Source organism: Hippopotamus amphibius, chromosome 15 (assembly GCF_030028045.1).
Source record: "Hippopotamus amphibius kiboko isolate mHipAmp2 chromosome 15, mHipAmp2.hap2, whole genome shotgun sequence".
NCBI lineage: Eukaryota > Metazoa > Chordata > Mammalia > Artiodactyla > Hippopotamidae > Hippopotamus > Hippopotamus amphibius.
The window spans coordinates 7,516,109-7,534,524 of NC_080200.1; the positions used below are offsets into that span (position 1 = coordinate 7,516,109).

General features: G+C 51.8%; 2 protein-coding genes across 5 annotated transcripts; both read left to right on the forward strand.

Moving 5' to 3' along the window:
- Window positions 1-151: 151 nt before the first annotated feature.
- Window positions 152-2,512, forward strand: TMEM205 (transmembrane protein 205). 3 transcript variants are annotated; one of them, XM_057708203.1, is made up of 4 exons: window positions 152-221; window positions 764-872; window positions 978-1,141; window positions 2,144-2,512. In XM_057708203.1, the coding sequence occupies exons 2-4, from the start codon at window positions 773-775 to the stop codon at window positions 2,447-2,449; spliced, it is 570 nt and encodes a 189-aa protein (XP_057564186.1). In that variant the 5' UTR covers window positions 152-221; window positions 764-772; the 3' UTR covers window positions 2,450-2,512. The 3 variants fall into 3 exon arrangements, with proteins under 3 accessions (XP_057564186.1, XP_057564187.1, XP_057564188.1); XM_057708204.1 differs by having other exon boundaries at window positions 157-189; XM_057708205.1 differs by having other exon boundaries at window positions 205-286.
- Window positions 2,513-3,831: 1,319 nt separating this feature from the next.
- On the forward strand, window positions 3,832-14,558 carry RAB3D (RAB3D, member RAS oncogene family). Of its 2 annotated transcripts, none has more exons than XM_057708201.1 (5): window positions 3,832-4,022; window positions 5,364-5,627; window positions 6,367-6,485; window positions 6,574-6,698; window positions 11,579-14,557. In XM_057708201.1, exons 2-5 carry the CDS (start codon window positions 5,400-5,402, stop codon window positions 11,764-11,766), a joined length of 660 nt encoding a protein of 219 aa, XP_057564184.1. In that variant the 5' UTR covers window positions 3,832-4,022; window positions 5,364-5,399; the 3' UTR covers window positions 11,767-14,557. The 2 variants fall into 2 exon arrangements, with proteins under 2 accessions (XP_057564184.1, XP_057564185.1); XM_057708202.1 differs by having other exon boundaries at window positions 3,850-3,970; window positions 11,579-14,558.
- The last annotated feature ends 3,858 nt before the right edge of the window (window positions 14,559-18,416 follow it).

Below are 18,416 nucleotides of genomic sequence, written 5' to 3' on the forward strand. Positions count from 1 at the left end.
TTCCGCAGCTCTTAGGAGCTGCAGTGTAACTGCATGAAAGCCTGATAAGTGGGCGGGATTCTAGGCTGGTTTCCGTTCACCGATTAGTCAACATCTAAGAGGGCGGTACAGGAGGTACAGATCTCCGATCCGATTGGCTTCTGGCTTTGCTAGGAAATCTTGGTCCCACGAGGGGAGGTGGCGGAGGAGGTACGCAGGCCACCCCGGAGCGCGGGAGTGAGGTACCGAGCCCAGCCCACCTGACCCCCTAGATTCGGCCTCGGACTCCTGGGTGCTGCAGGTCGAGGTCCGGGTCCAGTGGTGGGGTCGGTGTCCTCGGGATGAGATTTGGGGTTTCCCAGGATTAGATGGCGTCTCGGGGAGGTCCTCTGAGAATCTTCATAGTGATATATGGGATCCCGTCGTAAAAGGAGTGGTCTTTGATGTTAGAACTGGGTCCCTGGGGTGATATTTGGGAGTCACTGGGGTGATCTCTGAAAATCTAGGGCTGCGAGCTTGAGCTGCTGGGGCTGAAGTTTGGGGGTCTCAGAGGTGGCATGGATGTTGGGGTCCAGAGAGCCTAAGATCTTGAGGGCTGACATTTAGAGAGATGGAGTTGGGGGCTGTCATAGAAGTGCTATGGGTCCTCCCCACCCCCACTCCTGGGCTACTATCCCTGGATCTCTGCTAGATAGACCATGACCCTGGCCTTGCTCAGGCTCACAGGGTCTGAAGGCCACGGGGCAAAGGTAAAGCTCTGAGCCACCTGGTGCCTCCTTCCCAGGCCTGCAAGATGGAGGAAGGCGGGAACCCGGGAAGCCTGACTAAGGTGGTCCATCTGCTGGTCTTGTCAGGGGCCTGGGGCATGCAAATGTGGGTGACCTTCGTCTCAGGTAGGGACCCTCGGCCTGGACATAATGGGTGCCCAGGGTGGGGACAGTGATGAGAGGGGGACCTGGAAGTGTCCTAATAAGTATGTGGTCCCCTGCACCCCACAGGCTTCCTGCTCTTCCGAGGCCTTCCCCGACATACCTTCGGCCTGGTGCAGAGTAAACTCTTCCCTTTCTACTTTCACATCTCCATGGGCTGTACCTTCGTCAACCTCTGCATCTTGGCCTCACAGCGTTCCTGGGCTCAGCTCACATTCTGGGAGGCCAGCCAGGTATGCAGGCTTGTGCTCCACTACCCTCTAAAGATTCCTTCCCAGGACCACACTGAGCACTTATGGCTACACCTTTGTGAGACCTGAAACAAAACCCCCCAAACTGCCCCTTCTTCCTGGTGGATACAAAGCTGGGCTTTGGATACCCTTGAGCAGTGCACAGCCTGTACAACCATCCCCAGCAGCCCTGTCTATTCCCCAATGTCTCTCTGCTGGCTCTTGCTCCCTCTCCTCCCCCTGGCTGGGCCTGCAGCCAAGCTGTGGTGACTCAGCTGGGCTGGGGCACTGACCCCAGCTTATTGTTTAAAAACCAGCCTGACTGGGAATTTACAGTCCCCCACCCCCATCCACACGATCTTTCCCAGCCACAAGGCAAGGAACTATCTCTGCATCTCATATTTCTCTGTCCGGCCCTCCCCCCGCCCCCATTCTGCCCCTCAGATGTGGGCAGGTGAGGGCTGACAGGGGTTTCAATAATCCCGCAGATACAGGAGGAATTATGGGTAATGAACTTCAAGGACTTGTAATCCACTCCCTGGGGGCCTATTGTCAGCTTCTAGGGTCTAGGCTGGGGGCCACAAAGGAGATGGGCCCTGTCTTAAGCTCTCTATTTTGGGGAAATGAGGGGACAGTTACGGTGCCCTTTCCCAATTCAGGGAAGAGAGACTTCGCCCTGAGATACCCTCAGTTTGGGGGAACAGAGGAGAGTAGGAGACAGGCTGTGTTCTGGAAAGTTCCAGTCAGGGTATCAGAGGAGAGGAGGCTAGGGAGGTTGGCGGGAGAGAGAGGAGACAGCAGTGGAGCCTTTCCTTAGGGGCTGCAGGTTTCAGGCTATGAGAGGTGGAGCTCTGTTTGGGTTTGAGGATGGAGGGGGGAGGCCCAACTTTGACCCTAATCCTGTGGCCCATTCCCCTCCGGGCTTTGAGGATGCAGAAGGATCCTCCCTAGATCCCCTCCTGCCTCCCAGGCGTGGCTCACCTTATCCTCCCGCCGCCCCACCAGCTCTGCCTGCTGCTCCTGAGCCTCACACTGGCCACCATCAACGCCCGCTGGCTGGAGCCCCGCACCACAGCTGCTCTGTGGGCCCTACAGACCATGGAAAAGGAGCGGGGCCTGGGCGGGGAGGTGCCGGGCAGCCACCAGGGCTCGGACCCCTACCGCCAGCTGCGAGGGCAGGACCCCAAGTACAGTGCCCTCCGCCAGATCTTCTTCCGCTACCATGGCCTGTCCTCCATTTGCAACCTGGGCTGCGTCCTGAGCAATGGGCTTCATCTTGCAGGCCTCGCTCTGGGCCTCAGGAGCCTCTAGCACCCACTGACTCTCTGTCCCTGCCGGGGCCCGAAATGTCAATAAATGCTTCTTTGAAAATCACTGCTGTCAGTTTTCTCCAACTGGAAAGCAGGGGGAGGGGCAGGCAAGGGTAGAGCTGAGGGTTTCCGTTTTCCCATTCATGTGGCAGGTTAGCCATTGCAGCCCCTAAGCTCTTCCTATAGTGGTGCCCATTTGTTGAGCACCCACTGTGTGCCAGACATGGTGCTAACCACTGCACATATCATGTATTATTGTAACAACAGCTGGTCCTGATCCCTAGGGGACAATCATATTTTTCACCCCATTGACATTGGAGATGGCCATGTGACTTGCTTTGGCCAATAAAATGTGAGCAAAGTCACTTCCAAAGAGAAGCATAAAAGCCAGTACATGATTCATCACATCTTCCCCTCAATGCAATAACCAGTGTGCGTGAGAAGCAAACCTAGGATGTTGGATGCCGTGGTGACTGTGGGGCTGCTTGTTACTGAGCACATGCCAGCCCTTCCTGACTGATGCACATCATCTCAGTTTATCCACAGCAGCCCTTGGAGGTGGCTAACATTGTTCCCATAAAGCAATGGGGGCTCAGAGAAGTCCAGCAAGTGACTTCAGGTACAGTTGCTGGGGTTTCTTTTTTTGTTTTTTGCATTTTGCTTTTAATTTTTTGGCTGCGCCACACAGCATGCAGAATCTTAGTTCCCGGACCAGAGGATGGAAACTGCGCCCCCTGCAGTGGAAGCACAGAGTCTTAACCACTGGACCATGGGGAAGTCCCAAGCCTGAATTGTTATAACTGCAGATTTTCTTCTGTTGGCTTGAAGAAAAGTCTGGGACGTCAGTTGGGCCTGGATGCCAAATTGTGTGGCCTCTGGCAAGGGGCTGCCCCTCTCTGATCTCCAGTTTCTTTATCTGTAAAAGTGGGGGGGGGGGGGGTTAATTCTAAAGGCCCTTAAGGATATTTGGAAAAGGGATCTAGCCCAGTTTAGGGTCAGGCGCTGCACATTACAAACGCTAATTCTGACCAGAACCCTTACGTAACCCTATGAGATGGAGACCCTTGTTATCGACCACGTGACAGATGGGGAAAATGAGGCCCAGGGAGGTTCACACGTCCAAAGCGACAAGGTTAGAAAGTGGTGGAGCTTAGATTCGAACCTGGCTCCAGAGTCCGTGCTCTTAGCTGCTGTGCGCATAGTAGGAGCTCCACGTATGGTTAGTTAAAATGAAATATTTACTGTCAGGGAACGGACAGCCGCGGGCGCTCTTCCAACCCTTCCCCCGGCCCCCCTCGCCCCTCCCAACCCGGGTCTCCTCAGGCCCCGCCCCGGTCCCGCCCCTCCCTCCCCTCCTTTCGCCGGGAGCGGCCCCTCCTCCCGCGCCTGGGCGGGGCCGGCGCGGGATCCGGGTGGCTGCGGGCAGCGGTGGCGGCTGCGGCTGCGGGGTCCGGGTCGCTACCAGGGCCAGGTCGCAGCGAATTCGGAGGCGGAACACCCGCAGTCAAGCCCCCCACGCGAGGTGATCCCCTCGGAGAGAGCGCACCCCAACCCGTGCCTCTGCGTCCCAGCAGGTCTTGGGGGGACAGGGGCTTAAGGGGAGGGCCTGGGGCCTGGGGGACAAAGGCAGGCGGCGAGGGACGCCTCTTCCCTCGCCTCCACCCAGCTGGGCTCATCGCGGAGCTTTAATGGGGCGCGGGCGGGGGCAGACAGCCCAGCTGGAGACAAGAGATGGGACCATATGGTGATGGGAGAAAGCTCCTGGGCTCCCCTGCACCGGCTGGGGCTCCCCACATAAAGTGACGGGGCACAGGGCCGAGCCCTCCCGGGTCCCTTACCTAGTTCCAGGCTTGAGGGAGAGTCGGCAGATGGTCAGAAAGAGGTAGGACCGGCTGACAGGTGGGCTGGGGCTGGAGGAGGGGCGGGGCGGGGGCCCCACCCTGGCGGTCCTGCCCTGCATGGGGAAAGGCTTCCTGCCTTTCTCTTCCCCTCCTCAAACTCGTTCTCCCGGAACACGGGGTGGGGTGGGGCGGAGGGCTGGGCAGGAAAGCGGGGCGGGTTGGGTCCTCCTTTAAAGTGGAAAAAAAAGCCCCACGGGGCAGTTGAGAAATGGCTTTGCCAGGGGTTCCTCTGCTGGTTGCCCCCATTCACCCAGGCCTTCTGGAGCCTCCCTGTGAGGCTCAGGGAGCAGTCATAAACAGCTGGGGAAACTGAGGCTTAGGGAGGCCATGAGGGCTGAGGGGGTGCCCTGGACCCAGATGAAGCAGCCCAGCTGTGGGGACAGATTGTCAGGAAAGGCAGGACCAGGGAGTCGTGGTGGTGGCTGGGGTGGTTTCCTTGGGTTTGAGGACTGTCATTCTGGCCTCCGTGGCAGGGGCTGGGGCTGGGGCTGGGGTGAGTCAGCCCTACTGGGACAGAGATGGGCCCGGCCCCTTTGACAAACAGACGGTGGCGGTACCCATTTGGGGGCAGAGCTTGGCTTTAAACCTGGGCTATAGCCGCTGAAAGCCCCCTTCCCGCAGGGGTCAGGGAAGGAGTTAAAGTTGGCTTGGGTGGGGGCAGGCAGGTCCCCAACACCTGCCAAAGTCAACACCCAGTCCCTGAGGGGGGGCTCTGTCCAGCTGGCACCCCCCCTCCCCCCAGCTCACACCTGGGCCACACCAGCTGCTCACCCTGGGGCAAAGTCCACACCTGCACCTTCCGCAGGGTCTGGTTCTTCAGCGGCCAGGTGGGGCTCCCCCAACCCGGGCCCTTGCATTTGACAAACATCCCCTTTTTCCAGAAGAGGACACTGAGGCCCAGAGAGGGCACGTGATGCATCCAGGGACACTTGGTTTCCAAGTGGCAGAGCCAGGATTTGAGCCCGGGTCTGGTGTAGACACTGGAGCCATTCCTGGTGTTTTATTTCCCTGCAGGGCTCCAGCCCTGCCCCCAGGAGGCTCCCTGCTAAGATGGCGTCCGCTGGAGACCCCCCGACGGGCCAGCGGGATGCAGCGGACCAGAACTTCGACTACATGTTCAAACTGCTGCTGATCGGTAACAGCAGCGTAGGCAAGACGTCCTTCCTGTTCCGATACGCCGACGACTCCTTCACGCCCGCCTTCGTCAGCACCGTGGGCATCGACTTCAAGGTCAAGACCGTTTACCGCCACGACAAGAGGATCAAGCTGCAGATCTGGGTGGGCCAGGCGGCTGTCCGTGGGTCTGCTGGCCAGGCAGGGGTCGGGGTTCCTCCAGGGAAGTCCAGTGGAGGGGTTAGGGCTGCGGGGAGGGGTCCCAGGGGAGGAAAAGTGGTCCAGAGTCGGGGAGGGGGCTTGGGGTAGGTGTGAAGAGTAGCAGGGGGTATTATCTATGAGGTGAATTCATCAGGATGAGGGGGATGTGCCCTGTCTCATAGGGTCTGAGCGGGAGATGGTACTAACCTAAGTTGGGTTAGAAGACCTAGTGACCAATGGGAAAGAGGTTTGGGTACCCTCTTGGGGCGAGCCCGGGGGCCCCCACTGAGCCTCTTCAGAGCCTCACTCCTCCTAAATCGCCTGCTGGTAATGGTTGTCATGGTGACGAGCATCAGGCTGTCTGCATCAAGCTGGTACCCTCTGGTCCAGGTGGTTCTTGTTTGTGGTCATGAAGTTGGTTCTTGGAGATGAGGTCAAAGGAGCTTATACGTCTTTGAGAGGCCAGTGACCCCTCAGACTGGGAACCCCTCAAAGACAGGGGACATATCTCCACCATCAGACTAGAGGTGATACGGGCAGGCCCATATTTCTCCCATTAGACCGGGGGCTGTGAGGGCACATCCGCATCTTCCTCATCAAACTGGGGCTATGAGGCTGGGAGTACCTGCCTCAGACAGGGCCCTGCAGGGGTGGGGTGGGGAATAGAGTGGCTTCCAGATGCCTGACCCCACTGTGTGCCCAGGACACGGCGGGCCAGGAGCGCTACCGTACAATCACCACAGCCTACTACCGCGGAGCCATGGGCTTCCTGCTCATGTATGACGTCGCCAACCAGGAGTCCTTTGCAGCCGTGCAGGACTGGTGAGTGCTTGCTGACTGCTGACCTCCTGACCTTCACCCTCTCCCCCGACCTTGATTTCTGGCCTAACACAGCCCTCAAACGCCACAGGGCCACGCAGATCAAGACCTACTCCTGGGACAACGCTCAGGTCATCCTCGTGGGGAACAAGTGTGACCTGGAGGACGAGCGTGTCGTGCCCACTGAGGAAGGCCGGAGGCTCGCTGACGACCTTGGTTAGTGTCCAGCCGGGGCCATAGGCCCAGGACCTCCCAGAACCAAACCCTCATCCCCGAGCTTGAGTCCCAGGTCCAACCACAGTCACCAACCCTTTGCCCTTTGAAGATCTGCCCAGAAAAACGCCCACATGTATACCACCTGCTGCATTTAATTTCAGAGGATTCACCCACAGATACCCTTGACCTCGCCACTGCCTCGGGGAACCCAGACTCAGCAAAACCATTTCTGGGAACTTATCCTACAGACATCCACTTCCTATGTGGGAAATGGCGAGTATATCAAATTGCAGTGCTGTTAGCAGGAGGGAAAGCTTGGCCGTCTTTCAGGGGTCTCACAGAGGGGAAGCAGCTGCACATAAAATATAATCATATAGTGGAATACTACACAGCTGTGAGAAAGGATGAGGGCATTTTTTATGTTCTGGGGTCCCTGGGTATATGGTTAAGTGGAAAAAGCAAACTGCAGAATAGTGGGTATAGCTTCTTCCTTTAGTCCAGGGTCAGCAAACGTTTTCCTTCTTTTTTATTTGTTTTTTTTGGCACCTTGTGGGATTTTAATTCCCCAACCAGGAATCGAACCTGTGCTCCAATCAGTGGAAGTGCGGAGCCCTAACCAAGGGACCGCCAGGGAATTCTCTAGCAAATGTTTTCTTAAAGGGCCAAATAGGACATCTTTTCACGTCTAGGGTCTGTGTCACAACCTCTCAGCTCTTCCTGAAAGCAGTCACAGATAATACATCAATGAATGAGTGACTGCCAATAAAACTTTATTTACAAAAATAGGCACCAGCACCTGAAACTAACATGATAACACGATATTGTAAATCAACTCTACGTCAATTGAAAAAAAAATTAGGTCACAGACCAGATTTGGCCTGAAGCTCAGAGTTTGCCAACCCCTGCATTAGTGTATAAGAAGGGTGAGAATAAGGATATTATGCTTACGTTTGCTTAAAGGAACTTTGGGAGGATACAGAAGGATCTAGTGACAGTGGTGACCTGTGTGTCTGAGACCTGGGAGGCCAGGGTACTAGGGAGGGGGACTTTTCAGTCTACCTTTCTGAACCAGGTGAATGGATTATTGATTCAAAGTTTAAGCTAAAAGAAAACCTTGTCTTGGAGTATTCTAGTATTCTAGGCCCTTCCCAGGACTTTCTGTGCAGGAGGCAGTATAACCACTGTGGGGGGAGGGCAGGTTAAGGATGCAGACACTGAGGCTAGAGTCCCCTTCTGCAACCCACTAGCTGTGTGACTTTGGGTACCTCGCCTACCCTGTCTGTGCTTCCATTTCTCCATGTAGGAAACAGGTGAAAACTGCATCTACTTCATAGGGCTGTTAGAAAGATTAAAGAAGCAAATGCTTGCTGTCTGGCCCTGATTGAACATTAACTCCTGTTATTTCTCGATCACTGTGATCTTGCAGCGGTGACTTCACCCCTCTGGGCTCGCACTTCCTTATGTGTGAAATGCAGATAATAACAGCCCTACCTCATCGGATTGTCAGGAGGGTTCAACAAGTTATGACGTGTGAAGCAGTTCTAACAGAGTCCAGCTTACGTGTTGGTTGCATCTAAGCGTTAGCTAACAGGATTGCGAACTATTGCTGATAATTGTACGTTAAAGCTAAGAGATTTACTATCTGACCCTTTTGAGCGAAAGTTGGCAGACCCTTGGGCCATAACGGTCCTCTTTCTTTTTTTTTTATTTCTTGCCATCGTTTGTTGGTGAAACTGGGTCTTTGTTCTGTGGAATGTCTCTGTTTGGGGTTTGACTCTGTTCTCCCATGGTGTCACTGAACCTGCTCGTTTGTCCCCTGTGTCTTCTGGGAACCTCAGCCTGGGTCTCATTAACAGGTGTGCTGGGGAGTCAGCTTTTGGGGCCCGGCCATGGGCTGGAATACTTGAGGATGCTGCTCACATCTTTTTTTTCTGGCGCGCAGCAAGTGGGATCTTAGTTCCCCAACCAGGGATCAAACCTGCACCCCCACTGCGGTGGAAGCGTGGAGTCTTAACCACTGGACCACCAGGGAAGTCCCCTGCCCACACCTTCTTGAGGAAAACATCTAGTGCCCGGGGGTGAGGGGAGATTCTCACTCTGTCATTAAGTTTAAAATATTAGAGTACAAAGCGGGAGATAGAATTTGACCCCGGTTTTGTAAGAAAAAAACCCACACACGTGTGTACACACACACATACCCCCTACAGACTGAACCCCGACAATTATGTATGTATATTTTTAAAAAGAGTGGAAAGCTAAATATCAAAACACCAGTAGTAGTTGTTTCTGGGTGATGAGGTTACACGCAGCTTTTCTGTCTGTCTTGATATTTTTCAGTCGTTTCTAGTTTCTCTGGTGAATTTCTCCAGTGAGTATTTATAATCAGAAAAAAGTGTTCAAAAAGAAAAAAAGCTCAGACTATTTGAGGCAGAGGCAGACACTATTAGGGAAATGCCAGATTTGCCTAGAAGGACAGTGGGGTGATACTGACGAGCGCTAGGCTCAAATAGAGATCTGTGTTTGTGCCCTGTCTCTGTCATCCACCATCCATCCTTCCACCCACTTATCTATCCATCTATCCATCCATTCACCCACCCATCCATCCACTCATCCGTTCATCTATACATCCTTTCATCCATCCATCCATCCGTCCATCCGTTTATTCATCCATCCAATCTTCTATCCATCTCTACATCCATTCATCCATCTATCCCTCCATCCATCTGTCCATCCATCCCTCCATCCATCTATCCATCTGTTCAATCAATCATTCAGTCAGTAGTTTCCAAGCACCTGCTCTATGCCAGGCACTGGGCAGCAGTTGTGGACAAGGCAGACAGAAATCCCGCTCTTTTGGCCCTGGTGTGCTAGTAGCAGAGACATAGTAGATGGATAATTACACACGTAACTAATTACGATGACATTTTTATAGTGCTGCATGATAATGACAAGTGCTGGGATAGAGGCCCGTTTACCCTGTGCTGCGTGTAATATGGTGGACATTTGACTTTCCTACCTACTTTGGATGGCAGATGGGGAGATATCAGGGACCATTCAGGGACAGCTCCCAGCAGGCAGAGCCTGAACCAGGGTGCAGGAAGGGCTGTCATATACACCTTTATTTGCAGGTTGACGGACCACTTCTTCTCCAGGGACCCTGGGCAAGTCCTCAAAGCATTTGTACCACCTCTCGCCTTTTATGAGGGGGGTAAATTTTTTTTTAATGAGAAACAGTTATGCTGGTCACTATGATGCTAAGAATATATTCAAAGCTACCTTGCCATCCCCCTCCCCAAAAGCAATTAGCCAGCCTGTCCTCCCTCCCGAGGCCCAAGGTGATACAGTAGAAATGTTTACTCTATTAGTGTTCCAACCAGGCAGCCTGAGTGTGTTACCTGTGTGAATTTACACGAGTGACTCTCCTTCTGTGTGTCTCAGTTTTCCTATCTGTAAAATGGGCTGTAATAGTATAGGGAATTCCCTGGCTGTCCAGTGGTTAGGACTTCACACTTCCACTGCAGAGGGCACAGCTTCAACCCCTGGTTGGGGAACTAAGAGCCCTCAAGCCATGTGTGCAGTGGGAAAAAAAAAAAAAAAAAAGGATAAACCTCAGAGCATCCTTAAATGAGTTAATTTATGTAAAGAGCTTAGAAAAGTGCCTGCCACGTAATAAGCATGACATAAGCACTGCCTATTAATATTATTATTGTTGTTATTACCATTTTTAATGCATTCTGTAGGCCAGGAAATGTGCGCACTGTTTGTTTTCTACAAACTCTGTGAAACCTGCCATTATCTGGCTGACAGAGGTCACAAACAGGTAGCCCCTGGGCTGGAGTCAGTCCTCAGCCAGTGCTCAGTCCTCTGTTTTATTGGACCTGGAGCATATGTTCCAGAACACGTGAGTGACTTGGCTGTATTTAAAAGGTCCACATAAATATCTGGCTTTGTGGGTGCCCTAGCTATGTCTTCCTGTGCAGTAGAAATTGGATGGAAGATGAGCCCCACTCACCTGGGGGCACCCCCATACCTGCTGGACACCAGAATGTTACTACCTGGACTCTTGCTGCCACTGCCTTGTGACAAAGAGATACTCAAGGTAGTCCGGGCAAGGGCTGCTGCCACAGAGTTTTTATTTCTTTATTTATTATTATTTTTTATAAACATATTTATTTATTGTCTGCGTTGGGTCTTCATAGCTGCGTGCAGCCTTTCTCTAGTTGTGGAGAATGGGGGCTACTCTTCATTGTGGCACACGGGCTTCTCATTGTGGTGGCTTCTCTTGTTGTGGAGCACAGGCTCAATAGTTGTGGCTCACGGGCTCTAAAGCGCAGGCTCGGTAGTTGTGGCACACAGGCTTAGTGGCTCTGCGGCATGTGGGATCTTCCTGGACCAGGGATCGAACCTGTGTCCCCTGCATTGGCCGGCGGATTCTTAACCACTGCGCCATCTAGGAAGTCCTAATTTTTTTTTTAAGATTCTTTTTTTTTTTGATGTGAACTGTTCTTAAAGTCAATTTTATTGAATTTGTTACAATATTGCTTCTGTTTTATGTTTTTTGGTTTCTCGGTGGAGAGGCATGTGGGATCTTAACTCCCCGACCAGGGATCAAACTTGCACCCCCTCCATTGGAAGGTGAAGTCTTAACCACTGGACCACCAGGGAGGTCCCCGTGTCACAGATTTTTATCGGCATCAGTGGCATCGTTGTTCCCACTTTACAGAAGAGCAAACTGAGACTGACGGAGACTAATCCCTCAGTCAAGGTCCCACCGCTGCACAAAGGGCAGAACTGGGCTTGGAACCCAGGTTCAGGTGATGCCACAACCCAGACTCTGCTCCCCGGGATCTCACAGCTCTTGCCATCTTCTGTCCCTGCAGGTTTTGAGTTTTTTGAGGCTAGCGCCAAGGAGAACATCAACGTGAAGCAGGTCTTCGAGCGCCTGGTGGACGTCATCTGCGAGAAGATGAATGAGTCCCTGGAACCCAGCTCCAGCCCGGGCAGCAATGGGAAAGGCCCGGCCTTGGGGGACACCCCAGTCCCACATCCCAGCAGCTGCCCCTGCTAGAGATGGTCCCCCCCCCCACCTACCCCCACCTGCCTCAGCAGGGACTGTGACTGAGGCATGAGCCACAAGGGCTGTTTCCAAGCTCAGGGCGCCCCCTCCCCTCCCATCAGCCGCACACCTCCCCCCAGCTCCCGCATGGCATTCTCTGGCGATGGCCACCAGCCTGCCCAAGCAGCCCCTGTCACAGGCTCCAGACCCTGGGGACTCTGCACTGCAGCCAGGGTCTGGGGATAAGGTCATGCACGAGCTTGCTGCTTTCAGGCCTTTTCATGCGGGTGGTACGGGCAGCGTGTCCCACCCCAGCTGGGGGAGGGGCATCTACAGTGCCTTCTGGGTTAGAACCACTTATCCACATCCGTTTCTGTGACGGGCGTTGTCTGGAGTTCACGTACTGGCCAAAGATGGTTTTTCTTCTCCCTCATGCTGTGGGGGTCCTCAGATTTCATCCCTGGAGATGTGGAAGACGGTTCCTCTCTCAGGATCGTCCAGTCTGCCTGTGACCCTTCTCAGACCTCAAGGCTGCAAGGCAGGGTGGTGGTTTTGGCCTCCCCAGAACCCTCCTTTCCAGCCTGCGGATTCTCTGCCCATGAAAGCAGTATTAAAGCAGCTTTTCCCGTTGTAAAGGAACAGGGAGTTAGAACCCACCTCCCACACCCCATTCCCCAGCCTGGCTTCAGGGACCCGAGAAGTGCCTTCTGAGCTTCCCCAGGATCCTACATCACCCACGACCCTGCCACTGTTTCAGCTTATCCACTGCGTCCCTGATCCGGAATTGAATTCTGAAACTATGGGCTGTGCGGGGCCGGGCAGAGAATCACCCAGCCCTTGGCATTCCTGCTGGGGACTTCTTACCAGAAGTTAACTTAGAGTCAGGAACTTGGGCTCTCCTGCCCAGACCTGCCTCCCCCGGGCCCTGGTTTGGCTGGTAATGTTTTAAGCAAGGTTCTTTCCACATCCAACATCCTGCTAGAAAAGGAAATTGAGCAACGTTCCTGTTTTCCTGCGCTGGCTGGCTGGCGGCTTTCCATGGGAGGACTTCAGCTCCTCCTACTTGAAAAACCTTGAAGACCCAGAGGTGCCTTCTTGAGCCGTGTCATTGCTGAGGTCCAGGGACGTTCCCTGCTAAATGGAGGAGTCTCTGGAAAGGATGCTTTGGGGTTGGGCTGGAGGGGTGAGAAGTCAGGGTTGGGAAACTGCTGTTGTCGCTTGCATTTCACAGGTGCGGCTTGGGAGTGGCGGGCCGATGGGGGATTGGTGGGAAACCGGTCTCCCTGGTTGAGGCACAAGTGGGGAGCCCACCAGGTTGGGCTTCCCAGCTACCAGGGGCTCCTGCTGAGAGGCGATGTGCAGTTTGGGGATCTACATCTTGACACCCCATCCCACCCACCCCCCGCCCACCAGAGTGCAAACCTGGTGACAAGGCACCTCTTTTTGCCCTGGAACACTGACGCCCCAGAACTTGACAGACACTGTGAGAACGGCCAAGTGTATGATTAGTCCAGCCTCCCAGCCCCTGTTGCCAAAAGGATATCCTGTAGTCTTAAGGATCTCTGCTGCCTCCTTCTAGAAGTGGGGAAGGTCTGGTTCAAGTTTAACATAGTTCGTACGTTTAGAAAAGCTGGAGATTGAATATATTTCTAGAGGGCCATGTTCACCCCAAACCAGGGGCTATCCTTAGAGCCTCAAAGTGGAGTATATCTTTGTCTACCAACAAACTAGATTGCGGTGAAAAGGACAAGTTCTTAGAAAGGCACCATGTGAGAGTATCTGAAGGTTTGGAGTGGGAGTCAAAAATGTCAGTTGCTTTAACATAAAAGAGAAATTAAAGCAGCTAGAAACAGGCTTCTTAAGATGCACTGTGGCCTGTCAAGATTCTGTTGGTCAGTCCATTTTCCTTAAACTGCTGCCAGAAGAAACAGTGGTCAGAGTGTCACTGTCTGAGGGATGAACTGACTCGTCATCACCTGTGTGATGAAAAACAGCTTTGGCTGCATCTTGTACCTGACCTGGCCTAAGCTTTCTGTTTACAGAAGATTTTTCAGCAGTTTAGCTTCTAGCAGCCACTAAGACAGCTGCCTACGGGTTCTCTCAAGACTGGGAATGATGTAGGAGAAATTTTCTTGTTTCTCTAAAAATAATGTAAGTTTTTATTTTATGATGTTTTGGGGGGAGGTTTAACTCCTGATGGTGTCTGGGGAACTGAAACCGATGTCCTCAAAGATCACTAAGAGGGAATGGAAGTTTGTTGAGTTGACAAACAAAAATTAAGCTAAAGGCTGTGGGAAAACAGCTTCCCAGCTCCAGAGAGGCTGGGATCTGGGGAGGTCACTTGAGGCTGTATCCTGCATCCACACTATTCCTTCTTACCATTTGCTTTCAGCAAGTTGTCTCTCCCCTGGCAATTTCAGTTGGAAATTGCCATGACTGCCGTTTAGGGTTTGGGGTTTCGCTTTTTTTTTTCTTTTTCGTTCTTTGGCTTCTCTGGGGATCATGTTCGTATGTCTTTCTCTCCTACTCCACTGGAAAAAAAAAAGGGGGTGAAATTTGATCTCAGTGTTGAAGCACTGATTCTGCTAGCTGGCTTCTCCCCAATGATCCCAAAACACACCATGGAGAGAGCACTGGACCTGATCATTTACATTCTGGATGTGGTTCTCCTGTGTAAGCCATTCTTTGATGTCCACTCATAAAGATGTGCACTTTTCTCCACAAGAAAAAAAAAATTAAAGTTGTTATGCCCAGATGCAGTTGTTCTTTTATTTCCATTAGTGAAATGCAGTTTCCAGGAAGAGGGCGGTTGAATCACAGCCAACTGGATAGTTGGTCAAGGGCCATCTGTGATGCTGCAGAACCCGAATCAGGACAGGGAGGCTCAGGCTGGGCTGCCTCTAGCTGGGCCTAATGGTCCCCACTTTGGCCCTGGAAAGTTCCACTACATGGTGGGCAAAGAGGATCATGTTGCCTCAACGAATTCTAGTCAGGTCTGTCCTCCCCAAAGCAGCCAGAGGGCGCCAGTGAGCACCTGAGTCAGGTCACTTCTCTCCTTTGGTTGGAACCCTCCATGGCTCCCACCTGCCTCAGAGTAAATGCCTAAGTCCTCCCTGGGGTCCACAAGGCCCTGCGTGATCTGACCTGTCACCTCACTCTCTTCCCTGTCACCTGCCCTGTCACTCTTCCCACTTGCCCTCCACACTTGCTCTGCCTCTCCTTGCTGCTTTTTGAATATACTGGGCCCCTGCCTCAGGGCCTTTGAACTGGCTGTTCCCTCCGCCTGGAGTCACACGGCTCCCCTCATTCACCTCCTTTTCCAGGTCTTTGCACAAATCTCACCTTCTTGTTGACCCACCTCTCCCCAACAATCCCCTGGTTAGTACTGCAACTCCTCCCCCAGCATTTCTGCTGTCCCTTTCTCTGTGTCCTCCTCCGTACAGCCCCTAGAATCTAAAATACTATATAATTTACGCATGTAGCTTAAACAAGTGTCTCCTTCACTATAATGTCTACACTTCAAAGGCAGGGATTTTTACATTTTTTACTACCACACCTAGCTCTTTCCTATCTGATACAATAAAAAAGCAATATGTGGTCTTTGCCCCTGGTTCTTGGCATATAGCTCCTAAAACCCGTGGAATTTCTGGAGTGATAAGAGCATCTTTTGTGTACTAATAAGAAGACATCCTAGGCTGGGGGCTCCCCAGTAGCTTCAGGATGGGGCTGATTGCCAGAAAGACCAACCATGATTAGAGAGTTGAAACCATCAGTCCCAAACCCTGGGAAGGGGCTTCAGGGAGGAAAGAGGGGCTGGAGATTGAGTTAATAACCAATTGTTGGGACTTCTCTGGTGGTCCAGTGGTTAAGACCCTGCGCTCCCAATGCAGAGGGCCTGGGTTTGGCCCCTGGTCAGGGAACTAGATCCTGCATGACGCAACTAAGAGCCCACATACCGTAACTGAGAGCCTGTGTGCTGCAACTAAGACCCGGCACAACCAGAATAAATAAATAAATGTTATTAAAAAATTGTCGCTTCCATCTGAGTTATACCCTTGGTAACAATAATAAAGGATTTCCTGAGATCTATGAGTTATTCTAATTACCAAATGTGAAGCGGAGCGGGGTGTTGTGGGAACCCTCTGATTTTGTAGCCAAGTCAGAGAGAAGTATGGGTGCCCTAGGGACCTAGTACTGGTGACTGGCGTCTGAGGTGAGGGCAGTCTTGTGCGACCGAGCCCTTAAACTGTGGGGTGTGCACTAACCCTGGGTAGGGTCAGAATTGAACTGAACTGTAGAGCACTCCGTTGGTGCCCCCAGAGATTTGTTTGGTGTGGAAAACCCCCCACACCTTTGGTGTCAGAAACAGGGAAAACAGTTTATTTCTTTTTTTTCCCTTCCAGTGACCGACACACAGCTCTGTATAAATTTAAAGTGTATAACATAATGATTTGACTTACATACATCATGAAATGATGACCAAACAAGTTTAGTGAACAACCATCATTTCATACAGATACAAAATTAAAGAAATAGAAAAAAATTTTTTCCCTTGTGATGTGAACTCTTAGGATTTACTCTCTTAACGACTTTTATATATAACATGAAGCAGTGTTAATTATATTTACTGTGTTGTACATTGCATCCCTAGTGCTTTTTTAAAAATTAATTAATTGATTGGCTGCCTTGAGTCTTCACTGCTGTGCACGGGCTTTCTCTAGTTGCCGCTAGTGGGGGCTACTCTTTGTTGCAGTGCTTGGTCTTCTCATTGCAGTGACTTCTCTTGTTGTGGAGCATGGGCTCTAGGCGTGTGGGCTTCAGTAGAAGCCCGCTGCGTTCTAGCACGCAGGCTCAGTAGTTGTGGCGTATGGCCTTAGCTGCTCTGAGACATGTGGAATCTTCCTAGACCAGGGTTTGAACCCTTATCCCCTGCATTGGCAGGCAGATTCCTAACCACTGCACGACCAGGGAAATCCCTCATCCCTAGTACTTTTTATCTTATAACTGGGAGTTTGTACTTTGGGGCTGCCTTTATCCAATTCCCCATGCCCTGCCTTTGATAACTACAAATCTCATCTCTTTTTCTATGATTTTGTTTGTTTTTGCTGCGCCACGCAGCTTGCGGGATCTTAGTTCCCCATCCAGGGATTGAACTCGGCAGTAAAAGCGCCAAGTCCTAACCACTGGACCACCAAGGAATTCCCTGTTTGTTTGGTTCTGAAGTATAATTGACCTACAATACCATGTGAGTTCCTGTTACACAACATAGTGGTTTGATATTTCTGTACATTTCAAAATGATCACCACGATAAGGCTAGTTACCATCTGTCACATACAAAGACATTACACAATTATTGACTACATTCTCCGCACAGTACATTTCATACCCCTGAGGCATTTGTTTTGCAACTTTAAGTTTGTATCTCTTAACCTCCCTCACCTATTCCTCTCCTCCCCCCACACCCCTCCCCTCTGGCAGCCACCTGTTTGTTCTCTGTAGCTATGACTGTTCCTGTTCTATTTTAAAAATAGTTATTTCTGACATACAGCAGGCACTCAACAGATATTTGTTGAGTGAGCGCATGAAGTGCAGTGTCTAAGAGTCAGCTATGACTTGTGTACTGTCCCAGGATTCTCCATGCCTTTTCTCTGCAGCCTTGCACCCATGAAGTAGTCCCTCCTGAACCAGGTGAGATTTGGCAAAACTGTTCTCTCTGGGTCACCGTATCCAAAGTCCCAAAACCAAGTCTCATTGGCCAGCTTGGACTTCCCTGGTGGTCCAGTGGTTAAGACTTTGCCTTCCAATGCAGGGGGTGTGGGTTCAATGCCTGGTCGGGGAGCTAAGATCCCACATGCCTCTCACCAAAAAACCAGAACATAAAGCAGAAGCAATATTGTAACAAATTCAATAAAGACTTTTAAAAAAATGGCCCACATTATTGGCCAGCTTGGGTCCCACACCCATGCCTGAACCAATGACCGTGGTCAGACAGATGGAATGTGCTGATTGGCCCGCTGGGAGCATGTGCCTGCCCCCTGGTTTAGAGACAGAAATTTGAGAGGCGGGCTGGTTCCAAAGAAAACCAGGTGCGTTCCTGCGTGGGAGATGATTGCAGCATAGCAATTTTGACATGTGCCCATGTTATCCTCCTTAAAATCCCTCCAAAAGATGGAGAATTTTGATAAACCACCATCTTGCAATCCCCAGTGAAAGAACTGATTCAGCCCGCTATGATCTTTGGATGAAGCCCTTTGTTTATTGACTCTCAGCCATGATCGTGGCCGCCCCTTGCAACCACCTGGCTAAATGTAAGAGTCTCCATGTCCAGCCCACAACCCAGTCTGATTAAATCAGGAGATGGGCGATGTGGTGCAGGCTCCGGTATTTTGTTCAAGCTCCCAGGGGATTCTAATGTACAGCCACGGCTGCAAACAAGTGATGCACAGGAAATATGAGGATGAGAGGAACAAGATAAAGGGACCACAGAGAGAAAGCAGCAAATTCAGAAGGGGCGGTCTTCCCCAACATTCCACACTTTCTCTGCAACAATTCTAAGGGAGGTGGGGTTGGGGAAGAGGAGGAAGAATCTAGAGCAGTGGTTGTCAAAGTGCATTCCCAATACCAGCAGCATGGCCCTGGGAACTTAGAAATGCAGATTCCT